Source organism: Chenopodium album, chromosome 15 (genome assembly GCF_948465745.1).
Source record: "Chenopodium album chromosome 15, dcCheAlbu1.1, whole genome shotgun sequence".
Classification (NCBI taxonomy): Eukaryota; Viridiplantae; Streptophyta; class Magnoliopsida; order Caryophyllales; family Amaranthaceae; genus Chenopodium; species Chenopodium album.
In genome coordinates this window covers 9,087,110-9,099,452 of record NC_137848.1, presented here as the reverse complement: position 1 = coordinate 9,099,452, position 12,343 = coordinate 9,087,110, and the positions used below count along the sequence as shown (strand labels likewise).

At 36.8% G+C, this 12,343-nt stretch overlaps 2 protein-coding genes across 2 annotated transcripts; one reads left to right on the top strand and one right to left on the bottom strand.

The window, feature by feature from the left end:
* Positions 1-5,118: 5,118 nt before the first annotated feature.
* LOC145581822 (GDSL esterase/lipase At4g16230-like) lies at positions 5,119-7,630 on the bottom strand. Its single transcript, XM_081638851.1, has 5 exons — positions 7,438-7,630; positions 6,234-6,364; positions 5,847-6,080; positions 5,363-5,618; positions 5,119-5,252 (listed from the first exon to the last, which is right to left on the bottom strand). Exons 1-5 carry the CDS (start codon positions 7,628-7,630, stop codon positions 5,119-5,121), a joined length of 948 nt encoding a protein of 315 aa, XP_081494977.1.
* Positions 7,631-10,820: 3,190 nt separating this feature from the next.
* On the top strand, positions 10,821-12,101 carry LOC145580747 (uncharacterized). Its single transcript, XM_081637861.1, has 2 exons — positions 10,821-10,900; positions 11,093-12,101. The coding sequence occupies exons 1-2, from the start codon at positions 10,821-10,823 to the stop codon at positions 12,099-12,101; spliced, it is 1,089 nt and encodes a 362-aa protein (XP_081493987.1).
* Positions 12,102-12,343: the final 242 nt, after the last annotated feature.

Genomic DNA, 12,343 nt, shown 5'->3' with positions numbered 1-12,343 from the left:
CAGCCAGAGATAGAACGGCGCGACAAGGGACAACCTGCCCAATCTGAATCACACCAACCTGTAATATGTAAATCACAATCTGAACTCAAAAGAATACCCTGACCCGGACATCCCTTCAAGTATCGCACTGTACGAAGAGCCGCTTCCCAATGGTCCTGCCGCGGGTGTTGCATAAATTGAGATAAAATATGCACCGCATATGCCAAATCCGGTCTAGTAAAAGACAAATAAATCAGACGACCCACAAGCCGGCGATACTGCTCTGGATCAGAAAAGAAAGAGGACTCTGATTTCGCCAGAGTATGATTCTGCTCAATAGGAGTACCTGCCGGACGAGCACCTAGCAAACCAGACTCTGCAATAATGTCAAGTGTATATTTCCGTTGGCATAAAAATATGCCTTCCGGACTACGAGCTACCTCAACACCAAGAAAATACTTCAAAACACCCAAATCTTTCATATGAAAACAGTCACTCAAGTATGACTTGAATGTTGAAATCGCAGAAGAATCATTACCAGAAATTATCAAATCATCAACATAGACAAGAACACTAAGTTGAATAGAACCAGATTGCAGAGTGAAAAGAGAATAGTCAGAGTACGATTGCACAAATCCGTACCTTTTCAGAGAGGCGGCCAATTTAGAATACCAACAACGAGGTGCTTGTCGAAGACCATATAATGACTTCAGAAGACGACACACCAAACCAGATTGAGAACCATAAAACCCAGGGGGAAGCTTCATATAAACTTCCTCATCAAGATCACCATGAAGAAATGCATTGTGGACATCCATCTGATGCAATTCCCAATTCTTTGCAGCAGCAACAGCAAGAAAAGCCCGAACAGTGACCATTTTAGCCACAGGAGCAAAAGTCTCATTGTAATCAATACCCTCAACCTGATGATTACCAAAGATAACAAGACGAGCCTTCAATCTCTCGAGTGTGCCATCAGAATTAAGTTTGACCTTGTAAACCCAGCGACACCCAAGAGCTTTCTTACCCGGAGGCAATTTTTCCATTACCCATGTGCCATTTTTTTCTAATGCATCAATTTCTGTTTTCATAGCCGCCTTCCACCCCTCATTTTGCATTGCCTCCTTGAAATTACGAGGCTCAACTACCGTATCAACAGCTGCAATAAAAACACGGTGTGGCACAGAAAATTTATCACAATTCACAAAATGCGCTAAGGGGTAAGGAGTACCTGAGGAGCATGGAGTAGGCGATGAACATTGCGAGATAGATGGACTAGGTAGAGATATAGTGTGTGCGACATAATCCCGGTGCCACCCCGGGGGTTGCCTTGGACGTTGATCACGGTCCAACGCAATAGGAGAAGTAGAAGAGGGCTCCGAAACAACCACATCAAGGCTGCCCGTACCAGTGACCGAGGAAGCAGCAGTGGGGACAGGGGACACCTCGGGACTGCCGTGGTCATGAACAGCAGCCTCAGGTGACCCGTGGGGGGTAGAAGCAGTAGCACAGGGTTGTGATGAGTTTTCGGGCACAAGAGAACCCTCAGTAACCTCTAATACATATTCCAAATCATCAAGAAAATCGTGATCAACACCAACATAGTCATTAGTCCCACTCTCGGCACCCACAGTAGAAAGAACCGAATCACCATCTTCCACAAACGGAAATTCATTCTCATGAAATTTAACATCACGGGAAACAAAAATAACACCGGTTTCTAAATCATACACCTTCCAACCCTTTTTGCCATGAGGGTAACCCACAAACACACATTTCCTACTCCTAGGAGCAAATTTGTCACCCTTAGCCCTTTGGTTATGAGCAAAGCAAAGACACCCAAAAACACGCAATGTATCAAAATCAGGTTGTTTGCCAAAAAGCATTTCATATGGAGTTTTCTTATCAAGTAAGATAGAAGGAGTGCGATTAATAACATAAACTGCCCCAAGAATACACTCTCCCCACAAATCAATCGGCAAATTGCCTTGAAACATCAACGCTCTTCCTACATTTAATATATGTTGGTGTTTACGCTCTACCCGACCATTTTGTTGAGGGGTACCAACACAAGAGGTTTGAAATAGAATTCCATGTTCATCAAAATAGGGAAGCATGTGTTTGAATTCGGTTCCATTATCACTCCTTACACACTTAACAGTAACATCAAACTGAGTTTTAACCATAGCAAAAAATGAGAAAAAAGAAGAATAAACTTCAGTTTTATCATTCAACAAATAAACCCAAACACCTCTCGAGAAATCATCAACAATAGTCAAAAAATAATGAGCACCACAAGTAGAAGCCGTCTTATACGGTCCCCACAAATCACAATGTATCATTTCAAGAATACGACTAGCACGACTATCACTATCAGGAAAACTGTCACGAGTTTGTTTAGCTAGAGGACAAATTTCACATGCTTTATGTAAACACTTAGTACCAATACTACCTCGAATAGCAGGAAGCAATTTGACAATTTTCTCCGACGGATGCCCCAAACGACGATGCCACAACTCAAATGTAGAAATCGCTGGACCCGTGATTGCACACACTTTCGGGAGACGCCGGAAATAATATAGTCCATCTATTCGTTCACCACCTCCAATTAAGCTCCCCGAGGATTGATCCTGTATAGCACAAAGAGAATTAGTGAATCGGACAAAGCAATTAGAGTCATCAATCAATTTAGACACCGAAATCAAATTGCAATTTAATTGCGGAACAAATAGAACATTTTCAAGAGAAATGCTATCCGCCAAGACAACACGACCCTCCTTAGTAGCCATGGCCTTAGCACCATCGGGAAGACCAACAAGACAAGAAGTGATGAAGTGAGCATCTTGTAGAAATCTCTCATTGCCGGTAACATGATGGGATGCACCGGTGTCAATTATCCACGAAGACAACAAATAACCATCATCAGCATAATTAGTAGGAGGATCGAATACACCACCCAAGAGGGGAGTAGTGGCGTTAATAGAGTGTAGTGGTAATGTAGAGGAGGCAGCAGGGGCCACGGCCTGCCTGTGGCTGGCAGAAGTTGCCACGGACTGCCCGTGGCTGGCCCAAGTAGTTGTGGCAGTAGGGGCCACGGGCTGCCTGTGGCTGGCAGAAGTTGCCACGGACTGCCCGTGGCTGGCCGTGACAGCAGGGTTGATTACAGGGGCAGCAGCCGTGGCATACAAACCAGCAGCAGGTAGAGCTGTAGAAGCAGGCAGAGTAGCGGCAGGAGGCAGGGCAGTAGCAGCTCCACAAGGCAGACCTTGCGGCATAGAAACAACAGGCAAAGAGGAAGCACCAAATAGAGCAGTAGAATCGGCAACCGAGCGACGTTGATGACCATATTTGGTCAGCCACCATTCGGGGAAGCCATGAACTAGAAAACAACCATTGTAATCGTGACCCGTACGATTACAATGTGTACAATAGAGATTCGACTTGAGTTTGGGAGTAATAGAAGAAGACATAGGATGAGTGTCATACACCATTATCGATCAATGAATGTCTGAGAAATTCGAACCAACAATCCGAAGTAGTAGAATAGAAATTAGGGTCCAAAGAAATTAGTTTCCAATACCAGAAAATATAAATCGAACCAGAAATTAGTTTCCAGAATTTCGAAGCAAAATAATCGAGGTTGAAATTCGATTCAGATTGTAAAAAAAATTCAGAAATGCAGTGTAGAGATTCAGAATATAGAATTTAGAAATTTAGGGATTTAGAGTTTGATTGGCTCCGATACCATGTCACGAAATAATTTCCGTAGTTTTCATTAGAGTATAGCAAGCGTATATATACAACCTAGCAAATAGAATAGGGCTTATGAGATAGGCCCGATAACTATACACTATACACAATAATAGGCCCTAATAAAATAATATATGGTTTCATGATGAAATGATTTAGAATGGTAGTGTAGAAGGGGTGGGGGTCGAATAATCGCAAATGTATTAAGCGGAAGGGGAAGGGGGTTGCCAGAGGTCGATTTGGGAGGGGAAGAGGCCGGTAAGATCGGAAAGAGGAGGGGAAGAGGGTGGGGTGGTCGCCGGTCTTCATAAAGGGGCGGGGCTGGTCTGAAGGAGGAGAAGAATAGATGGCTGCTGGTTTTCATAATCAGGTTTTAAATGTATCCAACCCGTTGCATGCATCTAGATCAAATGTGAAATGATTTTATAAACTTATTATTAGAGCAACTCCAATGGTTATATATAAGGAGTTGCATGCAATTTTCAAGTCTCTGGTTACTAGTTGACCATTGGAACTAAAAATTACAATTAGCTTGGCCAAGCAAATTAGCTTGCTTGCCCAAGCTAAAGCGGGAAATTCCCTATTTCTCATGGTGAGAAACGAAATTTGTTTCTCATTGGGGTATTTTCGTGAATAAATCAACAACTTTTTCATTATTGTGGGCTCCACACTTCAATAAAGTTGAATAAAGTTGTTGGTTTATTTACGAAAATGTCATGTGAGAAACAAATTTGTTTCTCATGGTGAGAAACAAATTTGTTTCTCACCATGAGAAACTGGGGCACCATCAGCTAAAGCTAATTTGCTTGAGAAAACAGTTTCCAAAAATTTTAGAGAGTAATATATTAAAAGAAATTATATTTCTAAAGCTAATTGAGAAAGTCAATCTTATTAAATTAACAAGCTAGTAGCTAGTCATTGGGGTAAAAAATAGCTACAAAGAGAATTAGCTAAAAATTGTGGCATGACAAGCTAATTTAACAATAAGCTTAACATTGGAGATGCTCTAAGTGGCTATATTTACGAAGTAGTTTATTACCAAGTTTGATAAACAATTAAACATACATAAATGAACCAAGTCGTCACCAAGAGCACTTATAATTCAATAACGAATTAGCATATCAAATGGATTACACAAGTATGTAATTTGCATAAGAAATTTAATTTACATTTGAATTGCCCTATCTTATTACAAAACTACCCTTCAAGTGCCCTATAATTGAAAACAACGTGTACACATTTTAAACTTTCACTTCCTTTGTTTCACAAATTCTTTCAATAGTGGTACGTATGCATGTTGTATATATCGTATTGATAAGGGCAATGAATGTCAAGAGTTAAGTAATCGGCGAATATTAATAGGTGAAATATAACTAATATTCCCATCAATCAAACGTTTGGATCCCAAAATGCATACTTTGATCTATCACAGCAAACACTAGCACTTGGACTACAGAGAAGTAAACTTCCAGATTTATCCCAAGGATTATTGGAGCAACATGGTGAATTTACATTCTCAAAACCTGTCACATTTTCATTTCGTAACAAACATTAGCAATATTTCACATGTACAAATTAAAGATAAAATTGTCCAACTTTGATTTTCAATTTACAAGATAATCTAAAAACGTACCATAAGATTGGTAATGATAGATGACCTCATTAAAAGTGCCGTAAGTGTCTCCATAAACGAAATTAGATCCCTTAAGATTGTTGTTTAGCTCTGTAAGAAGGCTCTTTAATTTGACATTATATGATTGAGCTAGTTGATTAGGGTTCGCAGCACATTGATTTCCTAAACATAGATTTAGTTTTCTCTCGTAAGGTATGCAACCAATTACTCCAACATTTGTCACTAATATTTTTTTAGCACCCATATTATAAAGTCTCTGTTCAATATCACATGAAACCAACATTAGCTTAATTATACAAAAACATTGTACATGGTCAGTTGGTCACTATATTAAAGTGTAGTTTAAACTAGTAACGTGAGAGTTATTTAGTTATATAACATATGAAATGACAAGAATATTTACTAAATATGAGGGTGTTTTTTGTTAAGTTGTCATTATGAAGTTCTAAATAATAATAGGTAAAGTTATTGCAGAATGTCTTACCGTAAGTTGTAGTCTAAATTTAGATATCATGGTATCTATGAACGCTTCAGGCATCATCGACGGGTGGCCTTTAGGAACTAAGTAATTAGCGAGGAAATCATTGGCGACAATTATAATTGAAAAGAAGGCTTTATTCATAAGCTCCTCTGTTGCCGCTTCTCCAATTTGAGTGATGATATCTTGCTTCGTATTTGCAAAATTATCTAGTTGCGCATCAAAATTTATCCTCCCAATCTAGCATACGTAACATGGTTACAGATTAGTACATATACCCTTCTTATTTTAAAATTATAAAATTGAAACGTTCATTATGTTACAATGTATGAAAAAATTTGTTGCCTTTTTTAAAGTAATTATCGGGTAAAAAAAAACGAGGGGTGGTCTTACAAAAACGGAGCCAGTCTCGTTGAGAATGCCTGCACCACCAGAAGCATAATTGACCCCTTTCAAAATCACACTTCCTTTTGTTGTTGGTGCCAAGTATGGTGGGCTTTGTCCAAATTTACCAAGAATTTGGGCTAAATCCAGCACAAAGTAAAATAAAAAAAATCATGTCAAAAATAAAGGAAACTAGTAAATAAATGTACAAGATTTCATATTATAAATATAAATAGTTAAATGTTTTATTACGTATCATGTCTACCATATTTTTACTAAGCCAGTACATGTAAATATGTAATGTACTTATATTTTTACATGTCAATGAGTACTGCTATATGACTAAACGAGTAATTCATACGTCAGGATTGACCGCAGTTTAGCCTATTTATTTTTTCAATAAACTCGGGATAACAAGGGATCAAATACATGGTACAAAATATGGTTTTATATATAGGAAAATTTGTTTAAAAGATACTTAATTGTTCACTTTTTTTATGAAGGACTTTATATGTTCAAAGTGGTGAAAAAAGTCCTTATAAGTTACTTTTGTTGTGAGGAGGGACCTTGACATTGGAATATGACCGCTGACTTCACTTTTCCGGCATTGAATATCATGTGACGACATGCATGTGATGTTTTAAAAAATGTCTTTTCCTTCTACTTTTCCCATGATTTTGAGGATAGACAAGGAATTTTGAGAGAAAATTTGGGGATAGAAATGGAGAGAATGTGAAAGCGTGGGCAAAAATATAAACGACAGGGCCTTTTAACAACATCACGCGCCACGTGCATGATGGTCAACACTGAAAAAGAATAAGGAAAATTTAACAATGAAAAAGAAAGGTACTTATATGTGTGACATTATAAAAGCTATAAGAGGTTAATTTTTTTAATGAAATTTTTAATACAATGGTCAATATGAATAATAAAAATCATGTTAAAATTAGGTCACTATTCAACATAATGTCGTACTTTAAGTTTATAATAACATTAAAGGTTATTCAAGCTGTAAAAAAGGTTACTATGTTAAAAATAAGATTACTGTAATATAATTAGGGGTCACTATATTGAATATAAGCCAGTTACTTGTGTATAAAACTTAGGTCCACAATAATATTAATGTGGACCACGTCCACGCAAGATTTTCTGCTTACAATTGAAGGAACACGATATAAGATGAACCGAGGAAATTGTACAATGTAAAACTTACCTAGAATGTCAACAATGGTTCGTCCATTGGTAAATCTTCCGGTCGGCCCTCCATAATCGATACCATAAGGCACATTATTCGCCTTAGCAAGGGACACAATGTAGTCGTTGTTTCCTACATCCACGTTTGAATCTCCAAATACAAAATTTGCTATTTTTTCTTCTGCTCCATAACTTCTGGAATTGCTAAGCATACTTAAGGTTAATAAGCATTAAGAAAATGAGTGTTCTTTGTTTATTTTGATAAGTACCCATTTTTTAAACCTTAAAGAATGAGCTAAATTGAAATGAATTGCTTGGAAGAAGTAAAAAAAAGTTTTATGTAAGAAGAAATATTTAAGTTTTGGACTTGAATAATAAAAATAAGAACAATTTTAGCCAATTATATAAAGGAAAAATAGGAAGAGATAAAAGCATTAAATAACCAATCCTAAGCTGCCATTGAGTCAATAACAGATTATTCTGATTAGCTAAAATATCCTATAATTAATACTTGTATATTTATATCATATATTAGTGTGTACATTGTTGTTATCTAAGTTGTAAAACTGTAATGTCCCATCTTTGTCTTACTAGGTACATTTCTCCCATCTTTGTGGAAAATTTGGACATCTATAAATAGGATCAGAGAACCTTAGAGTTGTTTGGCAATTCAATCGACAACAAGCTTGTGATAATATCTCTGAGGGAGAAAAATAACTACGAATTATAAAGTGAAAAAAAAGTGAGTGATCTATCTACAAATAACTGTCAATGTTATAGTAGTATAAAACTTCGGTTCACTTTTAGTTGCAAACTTGGGGTATTATTGTATAATATTCTAAAGTTGCAACTAAAAGCTAACGGAGGTAGTACAAGTATATCCATTTTAAGTAAAGTTTTCTTGGGTTATGTAAATATTTCAATAAATAGGGATAGTTGTATGGAAAGTACTTCTTATATACGATCGAAATATGTAATAAAATAATTATTTTAATGCAGGAAAAATTGAAATTAAACTTAATTATTAATCATTCAAGAAAATGCTTAAAATGACAAACGTAATCCTCTTTCAAGGAGTTAATACAACTTGAAGGTACTAATGTTTACCAAAAGTTTCACTGAAAGTACTCAAGTTTCACTGAAAGTACTCTTGTTTCAAAGGTTTCATTTAAAGTACTTAACTTGCTACAGCAGGTAAATTTGTTTTTTTAAAACATGAGTACCTTCCGTGAAACTTTTGGTAAACATTAGTACCTTCAAGTTTTAGTAACTTCTCTTTAATTTCAAAAAAGAAAAGCGTATTATTCTTTTTTTTTTTTTTTTAATTTTAAACAGTATTAGTGTTTGTTATGATTTTTACTTTAATTCCATCTTAATTACACAAAGAGGGAAAATTAAATACAATATCCTAACATGTCTCACAGTATTATTTATGGAATAGTACGCAAGGGACGATACTGTTAGTGAAAACAAGTCTTGGGATCGATATGAGCTACAACAATATTCAAAGTGCAATATCGATCATCGTTTCTAACAATCAGAGAAAGATGGTTGTGTAAACCATAAAAATTCAAGCCTGCAATATTTAAATAAAGAGGTAAAAAATATACGGGAACAATGATTTTCATTGATAGTTTGTGGATTACAACTCTCGTAGATCTCTTGATTCCTCTCTCCAAAGGGCTAGGGTTTGATATTTGTTTATAGTACGGGGCCTTGTCGGCTTAAATCCATACTATGTACCTACAATGTTTGGTAGTAGGGGGGAGATGGGGTCTTTGTGACTTATTCCATCTAAGCCTAATTAAACCCTAGATTCGAACCTCATTATATAGAGAGTCGTAGAGTAAAAGATAATAATCTATGAGATTAAGAAGATAATAAATATCTTATAATTTTTGATATTTATCTCCTTATTTACATATATCTGACACCTAATACTTAACAAAATTTCGGTGTCAACAGGTTGATCTTGTGATCATGACCATTTTTTTAATGAGTATAAAGAGAGCGATTAGGACAGTGATGTAGAAGAGATTTGATCATGGATTGATTCAAAAGTTAGTAATAGTAGCGTATTGTCAGTTAACCTTGTTAAGGAGTAAATTAGTTGCTAAGATATGATCATCGAGATAGCTTAGTGACATCATGTTCCTAAGATAGGCTTAGGCTATTCTAGTTATTTGGTTTGCCATTTATATATTCAGCTTGTATTGGATATATTTCATGAGAGTATTGAAATAGTAAAAAATTGTTCCTTCTCAACTCTATCTTATTAGTTCACCAATTATGGGATATTATCCAAAATATTAACCAATTGATGTAGTTGACATCCACAAATACATGCATGTATATATATTACTAGGAAAGCTTCACTAAATTTTTATTTTTAAAAAAATCTAAAACTTCATGGGAAGTCGGGAAGACGTAGATCGATCTTCACTGGCACTAACTTGTGTTAAATCAAACGAATACGAATACTTTTTTTAAAATGAAATACTCCCTCCGTTACGATTTACTCGCAACAAAGGGGTGAATTGCGGACTCCTAGGCAAAATTTTTAAGGGGAGAGATTAGAGTGTAGGGGTATGTAATTAGGGGAAATAAAATGGGAGGGAAAATAGGTGGTCCCAAACAAGTTGGTGACCCATGTTACAATTTTTTTTGTTTTCTCTCTCTTCCCTCTTTTTTTCGTTCCTGACAGTTTTTGGGAGGCAATTTTTTTGCCTCTTTCTTTTTTCCCTCCAAACATTTCACCAAAATTTGAAATCAATTCAAACAACATTTAAAATTTTCCCACTTCACCCATTTTTCAAACCAAAAGGCCTTATAAAAAGACCAAACCTATTTCATACATCGCCATTGTTGAATCTTGTAAGGGTGGGGGGGGGGAAGGGAAATCATCATCCATTGTTAACTTACAGACCAAAATCAAAGGTGCCATTGTTTGCAAATTACACAAAAACCATCCTAAACTGAAATTAGTCCTAATTCCTAATTGTTGTGTTAGTTGCAGCATTAGCTCTGTACAGAATCAGGCTCCATTGAAAGCTCCCAAAAAAAAGCAAGACACCTCCACTTCATCACCTACCTCTTCATCTGGAAAAAAAAGGGACTCATGGAACAGGAGTTTGATGAATTTTTTAACATCAATCAACTGCTTATGGAGCAGAACCAAGATGAGCTACATCATACAAACATGCAACAACAAGCAAGCAGCACTACTTCACTGTCAGACTCAGCTGAGTCATTAAATCAGCAACAAACAGAATCAGCAGAGTCAGAGGACTCAGACACAGAGGCAGAAGCAAATGACCAACAACAAGGACCAAACCATGGTAGCAGAGCAGAGAGTTAAACATCCATGAAAAGAGGAGTATAGTTGATGATATAATGCTGAATATGGAAGGGGACTCACTTCCTAGAGGAGTTCTTTCAGCATTGGCAAGAAAACATGGTGTTCACAGATCAACAACAACAAGGTGGTTTCAAGAAATTAAAAAACACATTCAACAGGGGGATGTAGTAGATGTCAGGAGCAAAAAATTAGGAACAACAGGGAAAGAGCCAAAAGAATACTCAGATGAATGGCTTATGTCTGTGCCTCTGTATAAGAGAACCACAAACAGAAGTTATGGAGCAGCTCTGAATGTAAATCATGTACTCATACACAGGTTAAAGAAAAAGGGAAGACTAAGGGCTGTCACAGCAACCAATCACCCAGCATTATCTGACAATCATAAAATAGCAAGGCTAAAATGGGTGTTGCAGCATATAGAACCTGTTCCAACAGAGGGAGACCCGTCATTTAGTGATTTGCAACATTACATCCATATTGATGAGAAGTGGTTCTATCTAAACCCAGAGACAAGGACCTTTTATCTAACACCTAATGAAGAGGTACCATACAGAGCACAGCAATCAAAAAGGTTCAAGTTGAAGGCAATGTTTATGGGAATGATAGGGAAGCCACTATATGCACAGGATGGGACTCTACTGCACTCAGGGAAGTATGGGCTTTTCCCTTTTGTCAAGAAACAAATGGCAAAGAAAAAGAGCAAGAACAGAGAGGCAGGGACTATGGAAACCAAAGCAATTCAAAGTGTGAACAGAGATGCTATTAGAGAGATGATTTTAAACAAAATTATTCCTACTATTCATGCTGAATGGCCACAACAACTAAGCAAGAACATTGTAATACAGTGGGACAATGCAAGGCCACATCAAGTGCCTAATGATGAAGAATTTGTGGCAGCAACAAAAGCTAATGGTTTCAACATTCAATTTGTTTTCCAGCCTGCCCAATCCCCTGATTTGAATGTCTTAGACCTTGGTTTATTTAGGGTCATACAATCTATCCAATATCAGTCCTTCCCTAAAAACTTGGATGAACTTATTGAGAAGGTGGCAGAAGCATTTGAGGTCTTTGATCCCACCCTCAACAGATACACATGGATTACTCTCCAATCATGCATGATAAAAGTGCTTGAGAAGCAAGGAGGTAATAACTTTAACCCACCACACATGTCAAAGGCAAAACAGGCAAGGGAAGGGACTTTGGATGACATACTAAAGGTAAGCAGGGAACTCATTGCTGACACTGTGAACTACCTCAACACCCTTTTTGTTCCTACTACAGGGACTCAACCAGAGACAGAAGATATGGAAGTAGATGCTGATTAAGAATGATGCAGACATACAACTTTTTGAGGATGAAGATGCAAGAGACAATTTTTTGAAGATTGAAGACTGACAGCAAGATGATTTGCAAGTTCATGGACTGCCACACATAACCATTAATAGTAAAACTTGTTTTTTGTTTGTTTTAGTAATGATTAGGTGTATTTTGTGAAGTAACTTAGGTAGTTTAGTTAGGCATTCATGACATACAAGTGTATAGGGCTACTTGTAGACACCCATTTCTG